General features: G+C 38.7%; 1 protein-coding gene across 1 annotated transcript; it reads right to left on the bottom strand.

Annotated features, from left to right (window-relative positions):
* Positions 1-100: 100 nt before the first annotated feature.
* cotl1 (coactosin-like F-actin binding protein 1) lies at positions 101-21116 on the bottom strand. The gene is given in 4 exon segments (NM_001016541.2): positions 101-2003; positions 3729-3886; positions 20189-20271; positions 20936-21116. Coding segments are annotated over 4 exon segments (429 nt in total). The 5' UTR covers positions 21013-21116; the 3' UTR covers positions 101-1892.
* Positions 21117-21750: the final 634 nt, after the last annotated feature.

Raw genomic sequence — 21750 nt, 5'->3', positions numbered from 1 at the left:
CCTCAAGAACTTTAAGATCTGGCTTGTTTGCATAGAATTAGATCTTGTAAATAAATAAAGACACAAAACTTCTGAAAAAAAATTATTTTTATTTTTTTTATTGTTCAGTCTTAGCATTGATGCTGTCCCACACTTCTCATTCCAGTTAACGGTATTTCCTTGTTCTGTTGCAATACAAGTGGCCCAGCTCCTGAAGCCAGATTTATAGGCCTTTGGGTTACTGCACAGCAGCACCACTGTTACCACAGAAATAAAAACACATTACAGCAGCGGGTGCTTTCCATGTTTAAGCAGCAGCCCAAAATGTTACATTGCTGACAGAGGTAACCCCTGTGTAGTTGGCAGCTTCATGGCAAGGATGTAGAACTGTATGTTGTGCTGGTTTTAAAGCAAAGTAGCCAAACTCACATGCAACAGACTGCAGGCACTTTCAGCACTGCCCAGATCCGCGAATATTCCTATAATGTGATGATGAGTGTAAAGCAAAATAAAACTGTTTAAAGGCACAGTAAGGCTAAACTACATGTAGATCACTTATGAAACAACATGTTGTGTTTACAGATGTACTGTATATATCGATTAAAGTGGTGACTGAGCCTTGCCCATGTCCCACTATATGTGATTTTTTTTTTAAGATGCTGCAAGTCTCTTGAACTGAAAACGCTATATATTTTTTATATTCAGCCTCTGATTTTTTTATGCACACAAATGTAAACACTAACAATTACTGTTCCATATGAAAGCCTGTATTTCAGCACAACTGTCCCCTATAAAACGCATTACACATATGATAAGCAATACACTGTAAAACCATTTTCAAGTCATTTCTGAGCTTTGATGTTTCAATAAAAAAAAAAATAAAACATAGAAAACAAGGCAGTTCCCACTGCGCTTGGGTGTAAACCTTGGCTAAAGTACAAAATATGGTTTTAATATGGAATGTAAAATTAAATCTAGAACCATTTCTGATCCCCTACACATATTTATGTCCTTTGTACAGTGTTCATATCCACAGTTACGGGAGGCAATAATACTACAGGATCTTTATAGAAAACAGAAATCCAAACTCTGTCCTTCCACCTGCTGTGAAACTACAACTCTCAGCTTTCTCAGCTAAATGAAGGATCCCATGGGATACTAGTAGTTATAGATTTGACAGTGGTGGGTTGGACTTCCAACTCCTCTTTACAAAACTATGAAAGGAACTTCCAAATATCTATCCAAGTGTTCTTATATTAATCAGATTCAGTTTAAAGATATAAACTCATGTTAAGATAATCTCAGGAAAACCCCATTAAAAGTTAAGGGGAAATCTGAAGATATGCTTAAAAACTGCATCTGGTTAAGTATAAGTGCAAGAATATTTCACATCTAACATTCTTTGGGTAACGTTAATAGATAACAGTGAATTTATCTGTGTAATTAACATAGGCTTAATTATATAGAGCTCATATCTTTTGAGGGATGGAGGGCTCAGAAATGTAGGTGACCAAGTGAAACCCTAAATAAGATGTGAAATTTCAAATTCTGTTTGTGCTAAAGATCAGCATCTTTCTGGGGATATAGTGTTCCCAAAAATATATGGGCGAGGGGCACAGTAACTTCCAGTGACATCACAGGCAAGGGGAGTGCAGATTCTAGCCAGTGGGAGCATGCCCATGCAGAAATCTGTTTGGTGCAAGTCAGTCAGTGTTTCATTATCAGAGATAATGTGACATGGAATGACTAAGTACATCCAGTTTTCCCAGGAGGTCTGGATAGCAGGGTTAGGGGCATTTGCAAAAGGAATAACCAGTCTTTTTTTTTGCTTTGCTTTTCTCTCAAGTATTCTGCAATTCACGTTGTTGGCTTCTGGACTGGAAACTGGCAGGTGGCACCACGGAGGCATTGCTTTACTCATTCTGGGCATCATAATTGGCTCCGCCTGCTTTCTTCAACTCATTTCTAATGTATTCTTCCTCTAGTTCTTTATGGTCTGTGATCACAAACTCTTTGGCAAAGCTCTAAGATGTAAAGCAAACAAGAAAGTTACAATTGTGTAAGGTTCATATATAAAATAACTTACATTCTCCTCCTCCATTCTGAAACAACAAATTCTGACCCCCAAACTCCAACATTCCTCGATCTACACATCTGACATCATAAGAGAGTCACAACAATACATTCCTGAGGACAAACAGCACAAGGAATTATTGTTCATGTTGGAACACTGACTACCATTGACTACATGATAAGCCATAAAGCTTTAATTATGTGCCAGACCCTCTCTTCCCACCCGCATTGAGCTATCCCTGAATCTGCCAGATTGTAACACACCATATGGTCGTCACAAGGATGACTGGGAGCAAAGTTGGCGGGTGCACATAGACATTGTTATAGGCATGAGTGGGAAGGGGCATCACGCTGTTATTCATTGCTGGGTGCAAACACTGTGTCTGCAAATCAGCATGTGAATAATGTAAGCACACTCAGCCCCCACCCCCATGTACATACACACTTCACATAATATACAGGCAGCAATAAGCTTTTAACTGGCAAAATCACTGATTCACCAAATCATATAGAAATTTGGCCTATAAGGCAGTAGAAATGAGTTAGCGTAAACACATAATCCTTGTTAAGTGATATCAGGGGTTACCAGATGTTACCTTTGGTAACACCCTATATCATATAGTGATGATTCTGCATTTAAAACTGCTCATTTACAATGGCTAACAGGCCATATTTTTAGATGGATTGGTAAATCAATGTTTTTGCAACTTGTTATGAGATGGGTTCTGTAGGAGACAGAGCTAATGTCATTCACAAGAGGTTTTGCAGAGGCCTCATACTTTCTAACACTGAGCTGTCAGAAAATAAAGGCTACTTAGTAAAAAGGGAAAGTCAACTTGCACTAGATGTTGTGGTTAATACTCTTGTTACAAGGCATAGAGCTTCCCACAAACAATAGGACTGGGCATCATCCATTTTGTCACGATTTCAGGGGTGAAGCAACAATTCTGAGTAGGACACACTAATGGACAGGACACAAAGTTGAATATGAGCTCTATAACTTGCATGGTTATTTGGTTTAACAGCAGAACTTAATAAGTATTTCCTGGCAGGCATCTTTAAATCAGTTTCAAGCTTGAGTTCACTAAGGAAGTCCAAAGTTTATTGCCACCACCTTTTGTACAGTGAGATATCAAATAATCTCCTGAGCTGTGCAAACATAACTAATTTCATTACAATATAACTCAGATGAAATAGGAGAGCACCAACACGCAGATCAACTGCTACATATATTTTATTACCAACTAAATAACTTGTTTTGTGGTCGGCAATAAAATCTATATAGCAGTTTACCTGCATGTTATTACTTTTCCCATGAACTGAATTATACTGCAAAGCAAGCAGTAAGCCTCTAAAATATTGGGTCTGAAAGGCTGAGCGACTGATTAATAGTGATGAGCAAAATTATGCGCCAGGCATAGATTCGCAGTGAATTTTCGCGTTTCCGCATTCGCAGATTTTTTTGTAAAAATTAGCCACGCATCAAATAAAAGTCACACGCATCAAAAAAATTATCGCATGTGTAACAAAAAATGTTATGTAACAATTTACTTTGATGCGCAACATTTTCTGGATTCTGCAAATTTTTCCAAAGTTTCATGAATTTTTTGGTGAAGCAAAACGAGACAGATTCGCTCATCACTACTGATTAATAATGATTAATTTCCGTACATTACCTGCGCTACATCTTTCACCAGGGTCTTGTCTGTACCAATTTTGGCTCTCTGGAGGCCACCGACATTTTCACCAATCCAGGTGATTAGGACAAACTTGGTTCTTTTGCTCATGGCATCCCCAGTTATGAATCGGATGTAGGCATACAGCCTGATATCATCTGAAAATAACAACAGAAACACAGATTTACTCTCAAATGCTCTTAAATATATGGGCAAAGAAATTGATGATAAATATCCTGTATATGCCCTACAGTCGCAGGAAACTCTCTGCATGTGTCATGTGCTTGCTTTTTGATTTTGGGACGGTATAGATGGTAGCTAGAAAAGTCATTGACAGCATTTGCCAGTTGTAACTTAGTCAAACATTTTATGACTTATCAGAAAGCAGTAAAAACTTTCCTGTAGTTGATGAAATATATATAAGAAACTAAAATAAGGTATTCCAGGGATTAGCAGATCCATGTCCACTTTTCTGTCATAGTACTGCCCTTGCCCTTGTGTTAACGCTAGAAAATTTGTTTTAGTTGCATATTTCAAGAATTAGATTTCAATATTTATTCAGAGTTTTAAATTACAGTTGATTGCCCCCAGTGAGATAAGATACTTTCCTTTCCCTTTCATCAATGGCCACTTAGCAACCATTACACCTCATTTACCTAGGGTTGTCACTATTATGATAATTCTTTCCCTATCATCTGGAATCTACTAGAACACAATTCATTTTGAGCCTACCATTTTGAGCCTACCATATTCTAAAGGTGGCCTCATGCAGATAAGCTGCTAAACGGTCTGAAGGAATCTGATCGGCAGCTAAATCTGCTTGTGTTTGGTCACTTTAAGGCTGATGGCCCACGGAGTGAGTTAGTCACACAGGATAGATCTCTGCTACTGCTGGCGACTTACTTCTCCAAAATGCCTTTCCACTGGCAACAATAGGAGTCAAAGCTGGAAGGCCTACGCATCGCTTTGGCTTTCTGAAGTTGTGCTAAGTTTCCTCCAGCAGGCAACTTTTTGTGACTTTGGAAAGCCAAAGTGATGTGTAGGCCTTTCCACCGGTGACTCCTATTGTTGTCAGTGGAAAGGCATTTCGGAATGGTTAGTCACTCACTGCAGCAGAAATCTATTGACTAATTTGCTCCATGGGCCATCAGCCTTAGGATTGTCCGATTGTGGTATCTGTAAACAACAGCCACTGCTTTTCAGCAGCAGAGATACAAAGGTTGTCCTTATAACAAATGTTTCATCTTATTCTTAATTTCACTACGACTCAATACATCAAGTGGTAGTTAGTGCAACATGGACCAATATTTTTACTGGTTTATTGCTGTGTGTAGCCACAACATTGTTAAAGTATATGGGTGCTAAAAACACAGTGAAACACTGATCTTCCTGTTCAAACAACACTTTTTGACAGTACATACAATGCTGTGTTTTAAGTGCTATATCAGTTGAGAACAGCAAAAAAAAACTAACACAAAACCATATATGGTCAGTTTGTAGAGCAAAAGGCAAAATTGCTGTGTACGTAACTGGAAAAGGGCCTAGATAACTAAGTGAGTTGCTGCTTGCTGGGGCTCGAAGGTTTGACTCCATGCAGGGCACTAACTGCAAGGAGTTAACATGTGTATACTTTTGCTGTGCTTGCATGGATTTTCTCTGAGCACTCTAGTTTCATCCCACATTCCAGAAAACAACAAGCAGGTTAATTGGTACCTGATAAAACTGACCATAATGTGTGTAAATGTGATAGACACCTTAAATTGTAAGCTCCACTGGGGCAGGCACTGGTGTTAACAATGTGTAAAGCACTACAGATTATGTCAGTGCTATATAAATAGAGTATAATAATACTTTTATTGAACTAAATTAAATTCACCTGTAAGACCTACTAAATGACATTAAAAAGAAATGCTTTTATATGTCGTAATATTATGCTAGTCTCACTCCTGCTGAACTAGCAACCTGTAAACAATGTGCTGATTCAGGTTATACCCAAGCCTCTTTTTATTATAACAGATGGATTCATGACCTTTAAACTGGATTAAGAACACTGTAACATGTGGTTTGGGCCTATGGAAAGCCAGGAAGTTGGTGACCTTGCAGAAAATCCAACAAGCCTCTTGTGAAATCACTTTAAACATGAACCAAGGACCAACAATTGTGATTACTTCAATGGTCACACTAAGCTTATTACAGGAGTGTGCTCTCTAATCCTAAAACCGCATTAAAATGTTGGATGTACAAACAGCAAGTCACAGAACAAACACACACACAGTAGAATACTATCTCTCTGATTGGCTGAATCATCTACAGCATCAATGACTGCTTGACTTATACAAGCACTACTTGCTGGCATGCCTTGTCCTGTGAATAACACTTTTAATTCTCTGCCTATATATAGAAACAGTTTTGCTCACGGTAATTGAAACATATCCATACAAACATCATTGGCAAGCGATGGAAAAAATATTCTCTATTTATATGATTTTATTTTATTTTTGCATATCTTTAATAAGACAGTTATGCATGAAGGTGGTAAGAGTGCATTTATTCAGGTCTGTACAGAGGCATGCTACATAAACAATTGTTGAAGTCTGCAAAGTGGAAATTCTGACAAAATTTGCCATATTTTTCCATGCAGTGCATATTCTTCCCCCACAATTCCAACACAACTGTGTCTGTGAGGGGGAGTTGTGCCTTACACATCTAGGCCCTCAAAAACTTGAGAAAACTGTGCAGGACACTTCTGAAATTAAGTCAACTTGTGCATGTGATTCTTAAGCCACACGCATGCTGTGCCTGTTGACGCAGTCCATAGTTGGGACCCTGAAATTACCACCAGCTGGAAGGTGCTCACAGTTCCAGGGTTCCCCTGTGTCAGTAGGGGCATTTGCATGCGATTTGGAACAGAAGGTAAGATGGATGCAATGGCTAAGTGTGCAACTAAAAGTACCTTTAATAAATGGCATCAATGCGAGCAACAGCTGCGTCCATTTTTGCATGACTGGAACTAAAGTTGCAGTTGTAAATGAGTCATTGTAAATTGTGGGCCACGCTAGTAATTGTAATCCCTGATGTGATCCTATCTGATGTTGACTGGTCTGATAAGGTGCACAGTTCTTTACAAGCCAAGACCCAGACTATTATCACAAAATACATGAAAATTCAGTAAAAAAAACCCAGTTTCCTTCCTATTGCCTTTTGCAGGAAGTGTAAGAGGAAATACTACAAATGTGTGTGTCCACACAGTGCAGTTACATGATATTTCCCCTCACATATTGTTCAGTTCTGGCCTACCCCCTCAAACCGTTCTGTCATTTTGCTTCTCTACAACGCCGGGACTGGTTACATAAGAAATGACACTGTATATCTCCAGAAAAGTCATTTTACTTTTATTTTTTTTTTAACAGATGACGCAGAGGTAGGACAGTAACCAGTAACCAAAAGTAATCATCATTCATTGACAGTTTATGATTTTGGGACAAGGTTTTTTTCAATTTCATAAGCAAAATAAAATAACAGTAACATCTGCTGCAGCAAATCTGCCAAGTAAACAGGTCTTGCCAGAAAGAATTTAAGTTGTTGTTTTGGAAAATAGAGTTTCACGGCTGCTTAGAGTGATAAAACATGACTTCAGCAAAAGCCATTCTGCAGTTACACAGGTGTAACGTGGTTATTTTAATGCATTTTTATGAAAAGAAATATAAGCAGAGCAAGCTTTCTGTTTACAACACTGAACTGTAGCAAGGAAATAAGTGAAGGCCAGTGGGACAGGTCTGAGAGGAGATGTCAGGAGTTAATATTAGATAATAAAACAGACCCTCTGCCCCAAAGTAGGGCTGAGATTAAAGTAACAGTACCAACACAAGAGACCATCATGCCATTGTCATAAATTCTACATTTCAAGGTTTTCTGTCTGAACTGTGGCGCACCACATGCTTAATGGCAAGGCATGAAAGGATAAAATCAAAAGGTACTAGCACAAAAAGGTTTGCATTTATATCTCATGTGATATAGAATGATATGCAAAGGGAATTTTTAATGACATTTTTATGAAACTCTTATGTTAAATGGTTTGTGAGATAGCAGTTTTAGACAGTTTTCTGATTCTTTTTGGGGTTTAGATCCCCTTTAAACGGAAAATATATGTTGCTGTAATCTTGAGTGAAAAAGTGGGCATTTCCTATAATATTATTAATGTAATATTTTTTGTGTGCTGTGCAACACTCCTCCCTGTGTGTCCCCAGATTTCAGCCATGTCCTTTCTACCTAAAACTGTATTCCTTTGCGCTTGACAGCACTTCCTAACATGCATTTAGGGCACAAAGACCTGGGCCCACAAATGCTTACTGTGGGGCAGAGTAAAAAAGAGTAACTATGACATGGGTTGCGCTTGGTTTCTGCAGCCTGCCAGGTGTGTCAAAATACAGGCAGCAGGCTTAGAAGATATTGGGTGAGTTAGGAGTATGGTGGTCCCAGCTCATCAGGTCCTGACTGATGCCTACAGTACTTTCAATTTTAGCTTGTGAAGCAGGTCATCTTTTCAAAGTTTGGGGGGGACTAAAAATATTTTGCAGTGGTGATTAGCATTTAATTATTTCCACATTTGCCACAAAGAACTTGCTCTAAATACGTTGTAGGATTTATAGTTTATGCATATCTTAAAGGCTGCCTGTAGTGCTGATATTGCTGCTTTATGTTGCCTGGAGCCCTGGAAGGTTTTAGCAATGTAAAGCCTTGAGTATGAACTTGCTTTCCTTGGCATGAGTTCACACAAATGCATCCTGGTTTTATTGCCTGTCAGAGCATTGTATTTAAAGCTGTTGCCAGAATAAAGTCTGAGTCATTGTGGTTAATGCCACAGGGTACAAACGGCAATTAAACAGCTACTAACACCAAAGAGAAGATATTAAGGGATATGTTTTATATGAATGACATAGCTGTAACTGCCATTTTGTAAGGCTGGTGACTCCACTTGCTAACCTTGATTTTACCATCTTGATTTTCCACTTTAACCCAATGTCAGCACCATCTTGCCAAAACTGCTGCTTTTCATTTCCTGTCCTCAACTTCATGTATGTACATTATGGCGCGAGGGGGCTAATGTGCACGCAATTTGAATGTCAGCCCCATAGCTCCATATTGTTTATTTACAAACAACAGTAAAGCTTCTGAAACAAGCATTTTTTGCCAGTGAAGGGTAATAAAATATTACATTTAAATGTGTATAAAACAACAATTGTTTAGCTTTTTTAGCCTTTTAACAAAACAAGCCAATATACAGAGTATGTTTATACATCTATTTTCAAAAATTATTTTATGTTTTTTTAGATATTTTGTTATTTTATATTATTAAGCACACATTACACTGGCAGATGGTGGCCACTAAATGAGTTATATTTTGCGCTGTGCAACCTATCACAGTGATTACTTACTGGAGTTGGGCTCAACTATTGAGTTATATAAGTTTAGGTCCTACCCCTGGACCTGGTAATCTGTGTGCCCAAGGCAGAAGGATTTAATGTAGCTTGTATAAAAAATATACATAAAATTTGCCACAGACTACACACCAGAAAAGAACATTTCAAATGGATACCTATCTTGTAGGAATGGTAAAACACAGTACTTTTATGAGTTATTTTTATAGAAATCTGCAATGTTTAGGTGCATAGATTAACTTTAATAAACAGGCCCCTTCGCATATAAATGTGGTAGAACTACATTTTGCTAGGAATATCAAACACCAACAACCAGACAGATTCATTTTTAATTTTAGAAAAAACATGCTTAGAAAGTCAAATCAATAAAAATCAACTATAAATTAGACTCACCACTCTGTGATACGAATGGTAGAAAAAAAGATCTTTACATCTACATTATGCATTATTTCTCACAGCAAAACCAAAAGGAGCAGAGCTGAAAAAGAAGGGTGGGGGGCAACACTGGCTGGATTTTGAGCAGAATGAAGCAATTGCGTCAGTTATGTTCTCAGTTTGAAATAACACTGCATTCTCCAACCTGCAGTAATGAGAGCAGAATATTGTAATGAATAGAAAATTGCTCATGCTTCTGGTATTCAGGGGGTCAATAGGTGATGGTTTCATCAATACAAGTTTCAGCTTGAACATGGCTAGAAGTGGGGTTAAGCATCTCAAACCTCTGAGCATGTTGGCTCAGGTCACGGCGAAGAATGCAAACAAAAACTGGCCAGGCCAGACATGCTGCAGGGTTCAGGAGCTTCTCAGAGCTTCTCTGAGTCAGAGTCTTTGCTGCCACTGGCAGGCTAATATGATATTAAACATAACAAAATGTATTGAAGAGCAAAGGAAGTTCATTGCTTGTATAATGGCACCTGAATGCTGTATTTGTAAGCAATTCAAGACCACATTTCAACAAAACCCCCTCCTATTTACTGACTGCTTTTTTTTTTAGGTGTATATTACCTGACAAGCACAGACATTTGCAAGCAACTCCATCCTATAGAACCTTTTTTCCTCATAAGCCACACTGTAAAAAGTGTTAGCGAGACACACAAGCATGTCAAAGATTATTTGGGGATGCCATTGGCTATTTGGAAGCCCCATATGAACTGCTAGCCTGAAGTAAAACTGTTTCTCTGTGCTCCCAAAACCATCCTCCAAGCCAGATATGTAAAAATGGGCAACACAAAAAGGGTGGTTAGCAAAATGTTGCCCCCCAGCAACTGGTTGGGCATCACTGCTATAGGACTGTGCCACCCCAAGGTGTGACTGACAGAACTGGCTTTCTAATTAGTTAAACTGTGTTAGAGTGTTGGACCTGTAAGCAGGCCAGGGTCTGGGGAAGGCCTTAAAAAACAGATGTGTGTCCATACTTTATTACATGTATTTATTTATTTATTTAGTGGATGCGTTTATACAGTGCTTAATTTCGGCCCAGTTGAGCTTACAACCCATACAAACACAGTGTGAACTCCATGCTAAAGTTTTTATTGTAGTGCTTACCTTAAAGGGATTCTGTCCAGGGAAAACATGGTTTTTATAAAATGGTAATAGGGCTCCTCCAGCAGAATCCTGCACTGAAATCAGCAATCTGATTTGATTTTGAAATTTGACATGGGCTAGCAATAGTCTTAGTTTTCCAGGTGCCCTCAGCTATGTGAATTTTAAATGATAGAATGAATTATTTTTAATGTACGCAGTTTAATTAAGTCATAAAAACCGCACCATAAAAATCATGACAGAATCCCTTTAAGTTGACCACACATGGGTTCTACCAAATGCAGGCTCACACACTGGATATTGTACTGTCACAGATGAGAATGGGCACCTAGCAGCGATCCCACTGGACCATGGCAATCCAAAATTGTCATTAGGAAAACAGGTCCCACACATGGATCAATCATCAGAGATTTTGGTACGAAATGTGGAGAGCACTATTTCTAAAAATAAGTGTTTTGCCAGTAGGACTGAAGCAAAGGGGGAGAATGTTTTGCTGGCAGTTATGTGCAGAACTGAACAGGTGCAATATCTTCACAAGCAGAAAAGCAAAACAGTAGCACTTCTGTTGTTACTGCTACTTACAGTACAGAAAAACAGCATTCGGCACATGTCACATTTCTCAGGGGGATGAAATAATTGCAGTGATAAGAATAGGGTTAAGAAGAGGCTTGACAAGCAATCATTAATTATAAGATGCTCCTTTCAGATGTGTTTATGAAAACTCAGCCTTCTAAACTAGCTACTAGCAGCAGCAGAGTATTGTGGTACAGTCATTATTAAGGTAGGGCATGTCTGTATTTAGGCTCAAACAGGTGCAAGAAAAATCATTTGCAGGGACACCTTTATGTTGGGCAGATACACCTATATTATGGATTGAGAAAAAATATTACTATTATAGCTTTATATTGAAAAGTGAATAGTAAGGCAAAGTATGATAATTAGGCCACTAAGGACACTGTATATTTGAAATAACATTAAAAATCACCTACTGTTTGGTACAATAATCATTAGTACTTAATCATAGACAGGAAAAATGGTCACATTGATGACAACTGATGCCATGCTGAATAGTAATTACATATGTTTATAAAGCACCAACATATCTTTCACTGTTGTTCTATAATAGTAGGGTATACACATCAAAAAGTGTACAAAGAGGGCCATGCCATTAAAGCTTACAATTGACAGCACAATTGTAAAAGGTCTATTTATAAAGCTGTCACACTTTTATCTGATATTGTTTAACATAGATTCTTACAATACGTACCTTAAGATATTTTGTAACTAGTTATTGTAAATGGCTGACCAAGGACAATGGAGTAAAATTACATGTAAGGAAACACACATATACAGCTTTAACTTTTTTGGCAGTGTCTCTAGAAATAATGTTTAAATATTAGCAGATTTGATTAATATTATATAATTAATAATTAATTATATAATTGAATACATTAGCTCAGTCATCACAGAATGTTAAGGGGCAGTTAAGCAAACTGTTTTGACTATAGTGCACCAACGATCCAGGCATCTATCATCATCCTGCTCTGTCACTTATCAGTGTCTGGAATCCAAAGAGATTATTTCTAAAGTGTAAAAATCAATAACTTCTTTACTCTGCCTGTCCTATGGTGCCTGTGTATCATACTCTGACTGCCCAATGCTGCCTGTGTGTGCCATAATCTGTCTTCCCTACCCTGCCTGTGTGTGCCATACTCTGCCTGCACTATGCTGCCTGTGTGTGCCATACTCTGCCTGCCCTATGCTGCCTGTGTACCATACTCTGCCTGCCCTATGCTGCCTGTGTGTGTGCCATACTTTGCCTTCCCTATTCTGCCTGTATGTGCCGTACTATGCCTGTTCTATGCTCCCTGTGGAAGGTGAACCTAGCCTAGTGGGGGTATGTTCTGGGAGTTTGTCAGCTTTTGGAATAGTTATTAGAGGGTCCCTGAGGGGTTTAATTAAGTGCTGGGGGTGAAAATGATATCAACTTTTTCACATATGAGTTATAGAGATATATAGAGATAGACCATTTGTTTTTTTGGTGTGCTGCCTTCATTTATGTGGGTAAGGTCTTAAAAGCTCTTGTGGTTTAAAGGGAGTGGTCAAATCTGGCTTCTATGAGCCCTCCAGTATGTAGTCCAAAAAAATGTCGACCTTCCCTACCTCAGAAGTTGGACAGCGCTGCTCTATATAATAAGCTGTTCTTTATTTAAATGCCTAGCAAAGGCTGCAGTGAAGAGTAAGCAAGGTTTTGTTTATACAAAGCTCATTATCTACATTTAAACAAAATGCCCTGTTCACAACAAAGGCCCTCCTTGTATCCTCTATCAGCAGTTAGCACACTGTTTGCTAACCAAACACAAGTGGTAAGTGGGGCCTGCTTTGTAAAATGTACTTCCTTCATATGTGTGACAAGATGATACAAGGGTAGTGAATTTTCCAACTAATTGAAAATTGCATGGTATAGCTTGCATAGCTCTTCTGTGCAGAATCATATAAGGCAGTGCTGTCCAACTGGCGGCCCCCCTCTGTGTGGCCCCCCACCTGTCTGGCTGCTTTGATGGCTTACCTTTGAGTAAGCATTAAATGGTATCAGTACTGAGATTAACTGGCCCCCTGCATGGTTCTCACCTCAGATTCAGGCTGTAATCCCTATGTATTGTTTAAAAATGTAATCCACTATGTTTTTCACACCTTTTTAGTTTCTGCATTGTTCAACCCCTGCAGTGTTCACACCTCAGGCTCAGACTGTAGTCACTCTCATTGTTCACTTCTTCACACCTCAGACATAGGTACTGTAGGCAGAGTATGGCACATACAGCCAGCATAGGGCAGGTAGAGTATGGCACACACAGGCAGCATAGGTCAGGGTGGGTATGGCACACAGTCAGGGTAGGGCAGGCAGAGTATGGCACACACAGGCAGCATAGGGCAGGCAGAGTATGGCACACACAGGAAGGGTAGGGCAGGCAGAGTATGGCACACACAGTAAGGGTAGGGCAGGCAGAGTATGGCACACACAGTAAGGGTAGGGCAGGCAGAGTATGGCACACACAGTAAGGGTAGGGCAGGCAGAGTATGGCACACAGAGGAAGGGTAGGGCAGGCAGAGTATGGCACACACAGTCAGGGTAGGGCAGGCAGAGTATGGCACACACAGTCAGGGTAGGGCAGGCAGAGTATGGCACACACAGTCAGGGTAGGGCAGGCAGAGTATGGCACACACAGACAGCATAGGACAGGCAGAGTGCTGCCTGTGTGTGCCATACTCTGCTTGCCCTATGCTGCTTGTGGGAGGTGAACCTGGCAGGGGTTTGTTGTGGGAGTTTGTTAGCAGTTGGAAATAGCCATTAAATGGTCCCAAAGGTGTGTAATTATGTACTGGGGGTTGCTCTGCTATCCACAGGGGAGGAGGAGGCATATGGAATCTAAGGGTATATCTTAATATGACATAATTCTTTCACATATGAATGATGGTTGATATCCCCACAGTAAGGACCAAGCATTTGGGATTTTGCTGTGCTACCACCATTGTGATAAAATGGGTGTGGTTTGAAGTGGGTGTGGTTTCAAAAAGGGGAGTGGTCAAAACTGGCTTCCATTAGCGGCCCTCCACCATGTATGCTAGAGAAATTTCGGCCCTCGGCACCGTAGAAGTTGGACAGCACTGATATAAGGTATGAGTGTGCTCTAGGTCTTTAAAGAGGTAGTTCACATTTAAGGTAACTTTTAGTGTGTTATAAAATGGCTAATCCTTATCTTTTCAGACTCAGGTGACCCCTGCAGTGAGGCTACAACTTTATACAGATTGTTACTTTTTACTACTTATCTTTCTATTCAGCCCTGTATGATTCATAATTTAGTCTGTCATTTAAACTACTGCCTGGTTGCTAGCTACCAGATAGGTAGCAGAATTTCAAACTGGAGAGTTGCTGAACAAAAAGCTAATAATTGAAAAACCACAGATAAGAAAAAATGTGCAAGTTCTCTAAGCATAGCACTCTCTGCATCATACTAAAAGTTAATTTTAAAGTGAACAACCTCTTATTAGCCACTCTGTGGCTAACTGGATATACAGATGTAACAGAACAAGGTCTGTTTAAGAAGTGGTGAATTTAAATACTCATTCAGCAGCCACCTTCTATATACTGTACACTATAGCTACAGCTAGCCACATTGTGAATGCGGGTATCTAAACCAGAGGCAGAAAAACATCAGACTCATTAACTAGATATTGGACAAATATGCTCCTTGATTGTAAGAAAACCATAGCAATCTGGGACTAGATGTTTTTTAGCCAGCTGCAGTTAACATAATGAAAGCAAATGGGTAACTGCTCAGGTACAGATTTGCCCAGTTCTGGGAAATCAGATACAGTGTGCTTGGTTCTACTTTAGGGCATTGGGTTAACATTTCTATGTTCACAATAATCATTGCTTACAGTTTAGTGTATAGGGCATGTAGTTGCAATGAACTGAATGCAGGTTAAAATTGCCAGCAAACTGAAAAATTTGCATGGTCCCACTAGACAGAGAAAGAGGAACTGCAAAGATGTCAAAAGATTCTTTTCACCCTTAGGCCTCGTGTTACTATGCTGTGATGATAGCCTGGTATCGCAAGGAAATACATGCCGGAAATTATACAACAAAAGGATAAGAAGTCTAACAATTCACTCCTTGCAACCTGCAATCCTTCTCAGTACAGAATGATGCCTTATGCGCCATAACAATGATTATTATTATTACCCTTTATTTATATAGAACCACCATGTTACATAGCGCTTACAATGGAAGTACCTATCATTAATTACCCATGTCATATTTTCTATATAGATACCCTAGGTCCTGTGCCTAGGGCAGCATCTTCAAGGGGGCAGCCCCAATCCATTCATATGCACTAATTGTAGTGTGAATGTGCCACTCTGATTGGAGATTGGACATTACTAGGACGGCGCAATATATTAACCTAGCTGTATAATTTAATGAAAGAATGCATTTAGGTAGTGCCCTTGTTAGAAATGGACTTAGGACCCTACTGCTGCAAGGCACCAGTGCTAACCACCGAGCTAATCAATTAATTATAGTTGCCAACTGTCTGTAATTTACCAACAGTGTGATTGTCACACACCCCCAGGAATTATTTTAGCTCATCAGTAAACAACCTATTACCAAGTTTATCTCTTTGCAAAGGGAGATGTAAAGTCAATGACAGCTGATGGCTCAAATAAAGTAATATTCCCATACTTGCTTTTTCCCCTTTGCATCATGGTTTGTTTTAAGAACCAATTTGTTGCAAATACACTCCTGACTGTTGCTATGTAGTTAATGCATTTATCTCCTATGCTAAGCATCACTGTTTACCATTCTTAAATACTGACTTTTCATACCATATGTTCACAAGACTAGCGCATGTAGTCATTTTATGAGTAGCTAGAGAAAGCAACACTTTTCTACTGATCATTCCCTGACATCAGCTACTGAGCAAAAAATAGGAAGTATGGGCCGAGTCTTAAATTGGGACATACAGTTTCACCCTAAAAAGAAGTATACCCTTGGGGCAACTGATTAAGCCTGTTAAAGGACATGTAAAGCCTACATTTGCCTACAATATATATTAGTTGGGCACGTCACCCCCACCCAAATGGCATCATTTCTACTGCATATATCCCCTCCGCTTGCCAGCACCATCACATTTTCCTAAAGCAAATAGCAGCTTTCACCCGGGGGCCATTTTTCCTCTGATACATAATCAGTTACATTTAAATCTGCAAACAGCATACACACACAGACCCTTATTCAGCATACATTTCATCAAGAATACAGGCTCACACTGGCACAACTGTCTCTGATAAAAGTTCTGCTTTGTTTGAGCAATGTAATGGTAAAGCTGAGCTCAGGAGAAAAAAATTGAAGCAGCCAGCTAGAGCTGAGTTTCTATGGGAACCAGCAATGCCATCTCTTCACTGGCTGCTAGACTGGGGGGCGTGTTTAGTAATCTGAGCTTAGAACAACTGAGCATGCCCACAAGCCAACAGCCAAAGCAAATTCCTGCGGAAGGGGGCTGAGTGGGTTACAGGAGGAGAAGGAAATCTAAGTGATTAAGGAGATGTTGCAGCCTTACTAATAACCTCTGGACAACCAGTGTGGCAGGTATTGAAAGATTTCAAAGAGGCTGTTCACTGATTAAATTTTTGTGTGTGGGGTTTACATGTCCTTTAAACCAGGGGTTTTTAAACTGTGAAGCTGAGGACACTTAGGGGCTGATTTATCGATGATCATTTTTTCTCTCACAATTTGTATTTTTTTGCGCTAATAATCCAGACTTTTTAACTTTCAAAAAAACAAATATTTTGCTGTTTATTATGCATTAAAACCACATAATGCACGAATGTAAAAATATGCAATCTAAAAGCTTGGGAGGTTATGTAGAAGTCAATGGGAGCTGTCCTAGGAATTTTCTTGTAGTCCTTTCATTTCAAGATTTTTTTCAAATTTTCTTGGGGAGCTAATCGAGCTGTAATGTAATGATGTCTCTGTCTCATCATCTATAGGAAAGCACTTCGCTTGTGGCCATATAATGATTTATATGGCCACTGAACTTGTAATATCCTTATATTTAAAAATAGTGGGTAAGATTCTCTATCTTATCAGTGATCTCTGCATGCTTTTCTGCAGCTCCCTGAATTGCTTCAACCTGCACTGCCTTGCATTAAAGGAAAGAAGAAAAAAAAAAGTTAATGAATACTTACCAGGAATCCTTACCAGGAATCCTTACCAAAAGGTATAAAAATGACAAACCTATCAACAGCAACAACATGAACAGTTTATTTTAAAGACACATTCATGTAATGCACAATTGCATACAGATGGTTTATATTCCTTTTAAGCCCTATCAGTGCAGAAGGGTACATCTGAGAAAGAAATGGTGAATAAGTTGACTGAGGCTAAACCAAAAAAATCTCCACAGGTTACTGTTGCACCATCAGCAGTAGTGGTCTAACATAGACAGAATCTGTCATCTCAAAAATATCACAGACAGAAATCCTGCTACTAAAATATATAACCAGAGATCTCACTATAATAGTGGCCTAGTTTGGGAGATTCTGCAATACAACATACAGGGCCAGATACAATTCAATGTAAAAAAAACAAAACAAAAAACAACAACTTATGAAACTTAAAAAAATTATGGTTTAAAACATGACAGCTCAATAGATGTCAGAAAATTTGAAAACTGAATTAAGAGATACACTTTTCTCAGAACATTTAATGTGGGATATAATGTGGTAAGCCATTATTTTGCTTACAGCATTCTAGTCTTTCATGGTTGTTACAAGATGATAGGAACTATCCTTGATATGCTAATTGCAATACCAGTAGAAACTAACTCTATATTTTGAGGGTTGCTATTACAGTGTGTTTAAAGTGCAATATGGCAGATTCTACTTATTATGCTTAAATACTAATATTACACTTATGTTGTGATGCATGTTATAGCTATAACTCTCTTACTCTCTAAGCACTTTAGCCATAAACGATAAGACTGCAAGTACTTGTGCAGCTTTATATATAACCAGCAAAAGAACAATAGGTACATTCCTCCATATCTCCTTCTTTATTGTGCTTCATCCTCTATATACATTTATTTACACATGCACATTTCAAAAATAATTTATATAGTGAGAAGATTGTTCCAAAAAAAAACACAAAAAAACCCTTTACTATACTATAGCCTTGTCCATAAGTGACAAAGTGAACATACAGTTCCTAATGGATTATCTTGCTGCTGGGCTCGATGCCCAGCAATGTGGAGTACACACCCATGGGAGAGGGAAACTAAAGACCTAAATCATTGGCCATTGTTGCCTGTTTCTTTATCTAGAATACTGCCTGCAGGAACATTCAAGCATGTTTTATTTCTGTTAAGAACCATATTAATTATTTATGTGCCACCATGTATATTAATAGACTGACTGGCAGCACAGAGTGAGACTAAGTGATTTTACTAAATCTGACAAAAAGGCCAGACATGTTAACAGATGTGGCTGCTTTATATTAAACAGGATAATGCAGCTTTTACCTCTGCTGTGATGGGGACATAAAAAGAAGATTGTCACAGTTATTTCCCTATACTTTGACATAGTATAACTAATAATAATATTTTGAAATACTATATACTATATAAGTATCATGCACAGGCCTACTGAGTAATTTTACAAATTAAAATTTGAAATGCCCAGCACAACAGAGCCTGGGCATATTTTACACACATTATGAATTTGGCACTGGGATAAATTTCTAGACTTACATGGCATACATTATGCTCCAGTTGCCCTTGTGCTTCCAAAATGTAATACATTTCTACTTGGTTTGATGGTATCTAGTTCTGGGGTTATCACAAACTATAGAGCAGGTACTGTTGTGACACACATTATACATTTTGTAAATGTAATCACGTGACCAGTCACTATTAGGTCCACACCCAATTTTCACCCTTTTGAATAATTTGAATACATTGTATATTAACATATCCAGGATACAAATGACCTATCATGCCCTAAATGGGCTTCTGTCTGCAATTTTATGTTACATATGCACCTGGGTACTAAAAAAGTTGTGTGTATATTACATAGATTTACACACACATACAGTTGAGATTTATTACAAAGATGCCAGTCAACTGGATATTCAGAGGAGCCAGGTTGTTTGTTTGTTTAAAGGGGTGTCCCCTTTAAGGTAACTTTTAGTATGTTAAAGAATGGCCAATTCTAAGCAACTTGTCTTCATTATTTATTTTATATTGATTTTGAATTATTAACTCTTTGCAGCTTTTAAATGGGGGACACCAACAACCAAAAAACTATTTTTCTGTTAAGTCACAATTTTATTGTTATTGTTAATAAAGTATTTTTCTATTTAGGTCCTCTCCTATTCATATTCCAGCCTCTCATTCAAACCACTGCCTGGTTCCTAAGGTAATTAAGATTATAGCAACCAGATAGCTGCTAAAACTCCAAACTGAAATTCTGCTGAAAAAACAGTGAAATTACTAAAAAACTACAAATAATAAAAAAAAATGAAGACCAGTTGCAAATTGTCTGAAAATATCACTCTCTACATCATACTAAAATTGAACAGTAGTTCCCAAATAAGCATTCATAGAACAGAAAACAGTTATACAGGGATAAGTCTGATAATTGCCCCTCCCTGAAGGAAGTGGTAAGCTCTGTGTGAGCCCAATTTCTCTTGTTATCTGTTTGTCTAGGGCAGGGCAGAACAAGTCAGATAGACTTACATTCCTAGTATATAGCCCTAGGATACAATGTAATTCTAGATTTCTGGACTGATAGACTGCTACAGAAACATGCCAATATATGTGAACCTACTTGCATACTTGCATAGACTCATCAATCATTTCAACATTAGTTTGCTTTTAGATTACGGTGTTACAGTATTTGCACATCACCACGATTATGTCTTACCTTTGCAAGTATCGACAAATTCTTCATAGGTTGCACCCTGTTCTCCTGGGACTATTGTATGGCCATCATATATAAATGTTACCCTTGAGGAACAAAAATAGATACATATAAATGTAAAGCTGATTAAACACACAGTAACATAAAAAAAGAAGAACAAGATTGTACAGCTATTCTTAACCTACCACTTGGGTCCCTATACTGTTTTGGGCAGGTCTCTATGACCCCTTTTAATAAAGTAAAATTCACTGCTATGATGAACATCAGTGCCTAATTAATTATGAACTAGTGTTTTAAGTCACAGAGCAGACTCTGAGAATTAATTAAGGTCCCCAGAGAAGAAGGTTCAAAAACTTTACAGTGTAACATGTCGCTCCTAAACTACAACACCCAGTATCCTCAATAGCTGCAGTCTGACATCTACTACATAGAAATATTGTATTGTATCGTATCATTAACAATTAAATATAAGAAAATATGCACTCATACAGGCACGGAGCCATGGTTCTCTCTATCTATAGTCTATGATATAGTCATGTGAAAAAGTTCTTAATTAATAAGTCTCTTTCAATATTTACAAGTATCATAAAAACCCTATAATATAATACAAGTAAATAAAATGAGACGTACTGAGTAATGCAATGAAAATCTAACGTCTCCATGGAATTTACTGAATGGCATATTATGGGTATATGGATTATTCTAAGGGAGCCAATATGACAGAACAAGGCAAGACTAAGTGCTACTTACCAGCTCGTTTCATTGGTATCATCTCTCACCAGATTGTAAGCTTCTCTGCACGCTTCCTTGTCAATTTTTGTTGCCATTTGAGGATGCTCTAAATTCTATTCCGGGTCCACCAAACAAATAGATTTGGAAGTGCGGAAAGTAGGACAATCCCCCCTCTTAAATCCTTAAAGCAGCTCAGTGGCAGAATCCAAGGCAGTGGCAGGAGAGTGGGTGATCGAGCTCCGCTGGGTGCCTCCTCTGCAGCCACTGATCAGCTCCACTGAATGATGTGAAAGCACAGCACAGGCTTAGACTGCGGAGATTTGTTCCCTCCCTTATAAAACCTTTTCCCCCAAAGTAACCACTTGACACAGGAAGAAGTACACTGACACCAAGATTCTTTTGTGGGTAGGGTTCGGCCACAGCTTTATTAAAGAGATACAACGAAAAGTAGTCCTCACCATGTATTTCAAAATTTCCCAACCCTGCAGGGTGATCTGTATAGCAGAGGGGAGGGGAGAGCTATAGGAGTGTTCTCTTTTTCCCCCGCCTGTAACAGGAGCTGTTAACCCCTTTGTGTGCTGGAGGGAATTGGGCTCTTGCTGTCTTCACAGTCCCTCAGCGCTTTCCTTAATTACTTCAGCGCTGTCCAGACTGCGGAGATTTGTTCCCTCCCTTATAAAACCTTTTCCCCCAATGTAACCACTTGACACAGGAAGAAGTACACTGACACCAAGATTCTTTTGTGGGTAGGGTTCGGCCACAGCTTTATTAAAGAGATACAACCGAAAAGTAGTCCTCCCATGTATTTCAAAATTTCCCATCATTACAAACAA

Source organism: Xenopus tropicalis, chromosome 4, assembly GCF_000004195.4.
Source record: "Xenopus tropicalis strain Nigerian chromosome 4, UCB_Xtro_10.0, whole genome shotgun sequence".
Taxonomy (NCBI): domain Eukaryota; kingdom Metazoa; phylum Chordata; class Amphibia; order Anura; family Pipidae; genus Xenopus; species Xenopus tropicalis.
This window is presented reverse-complemented; position numbering and strand designations above follow the sequence as displayed.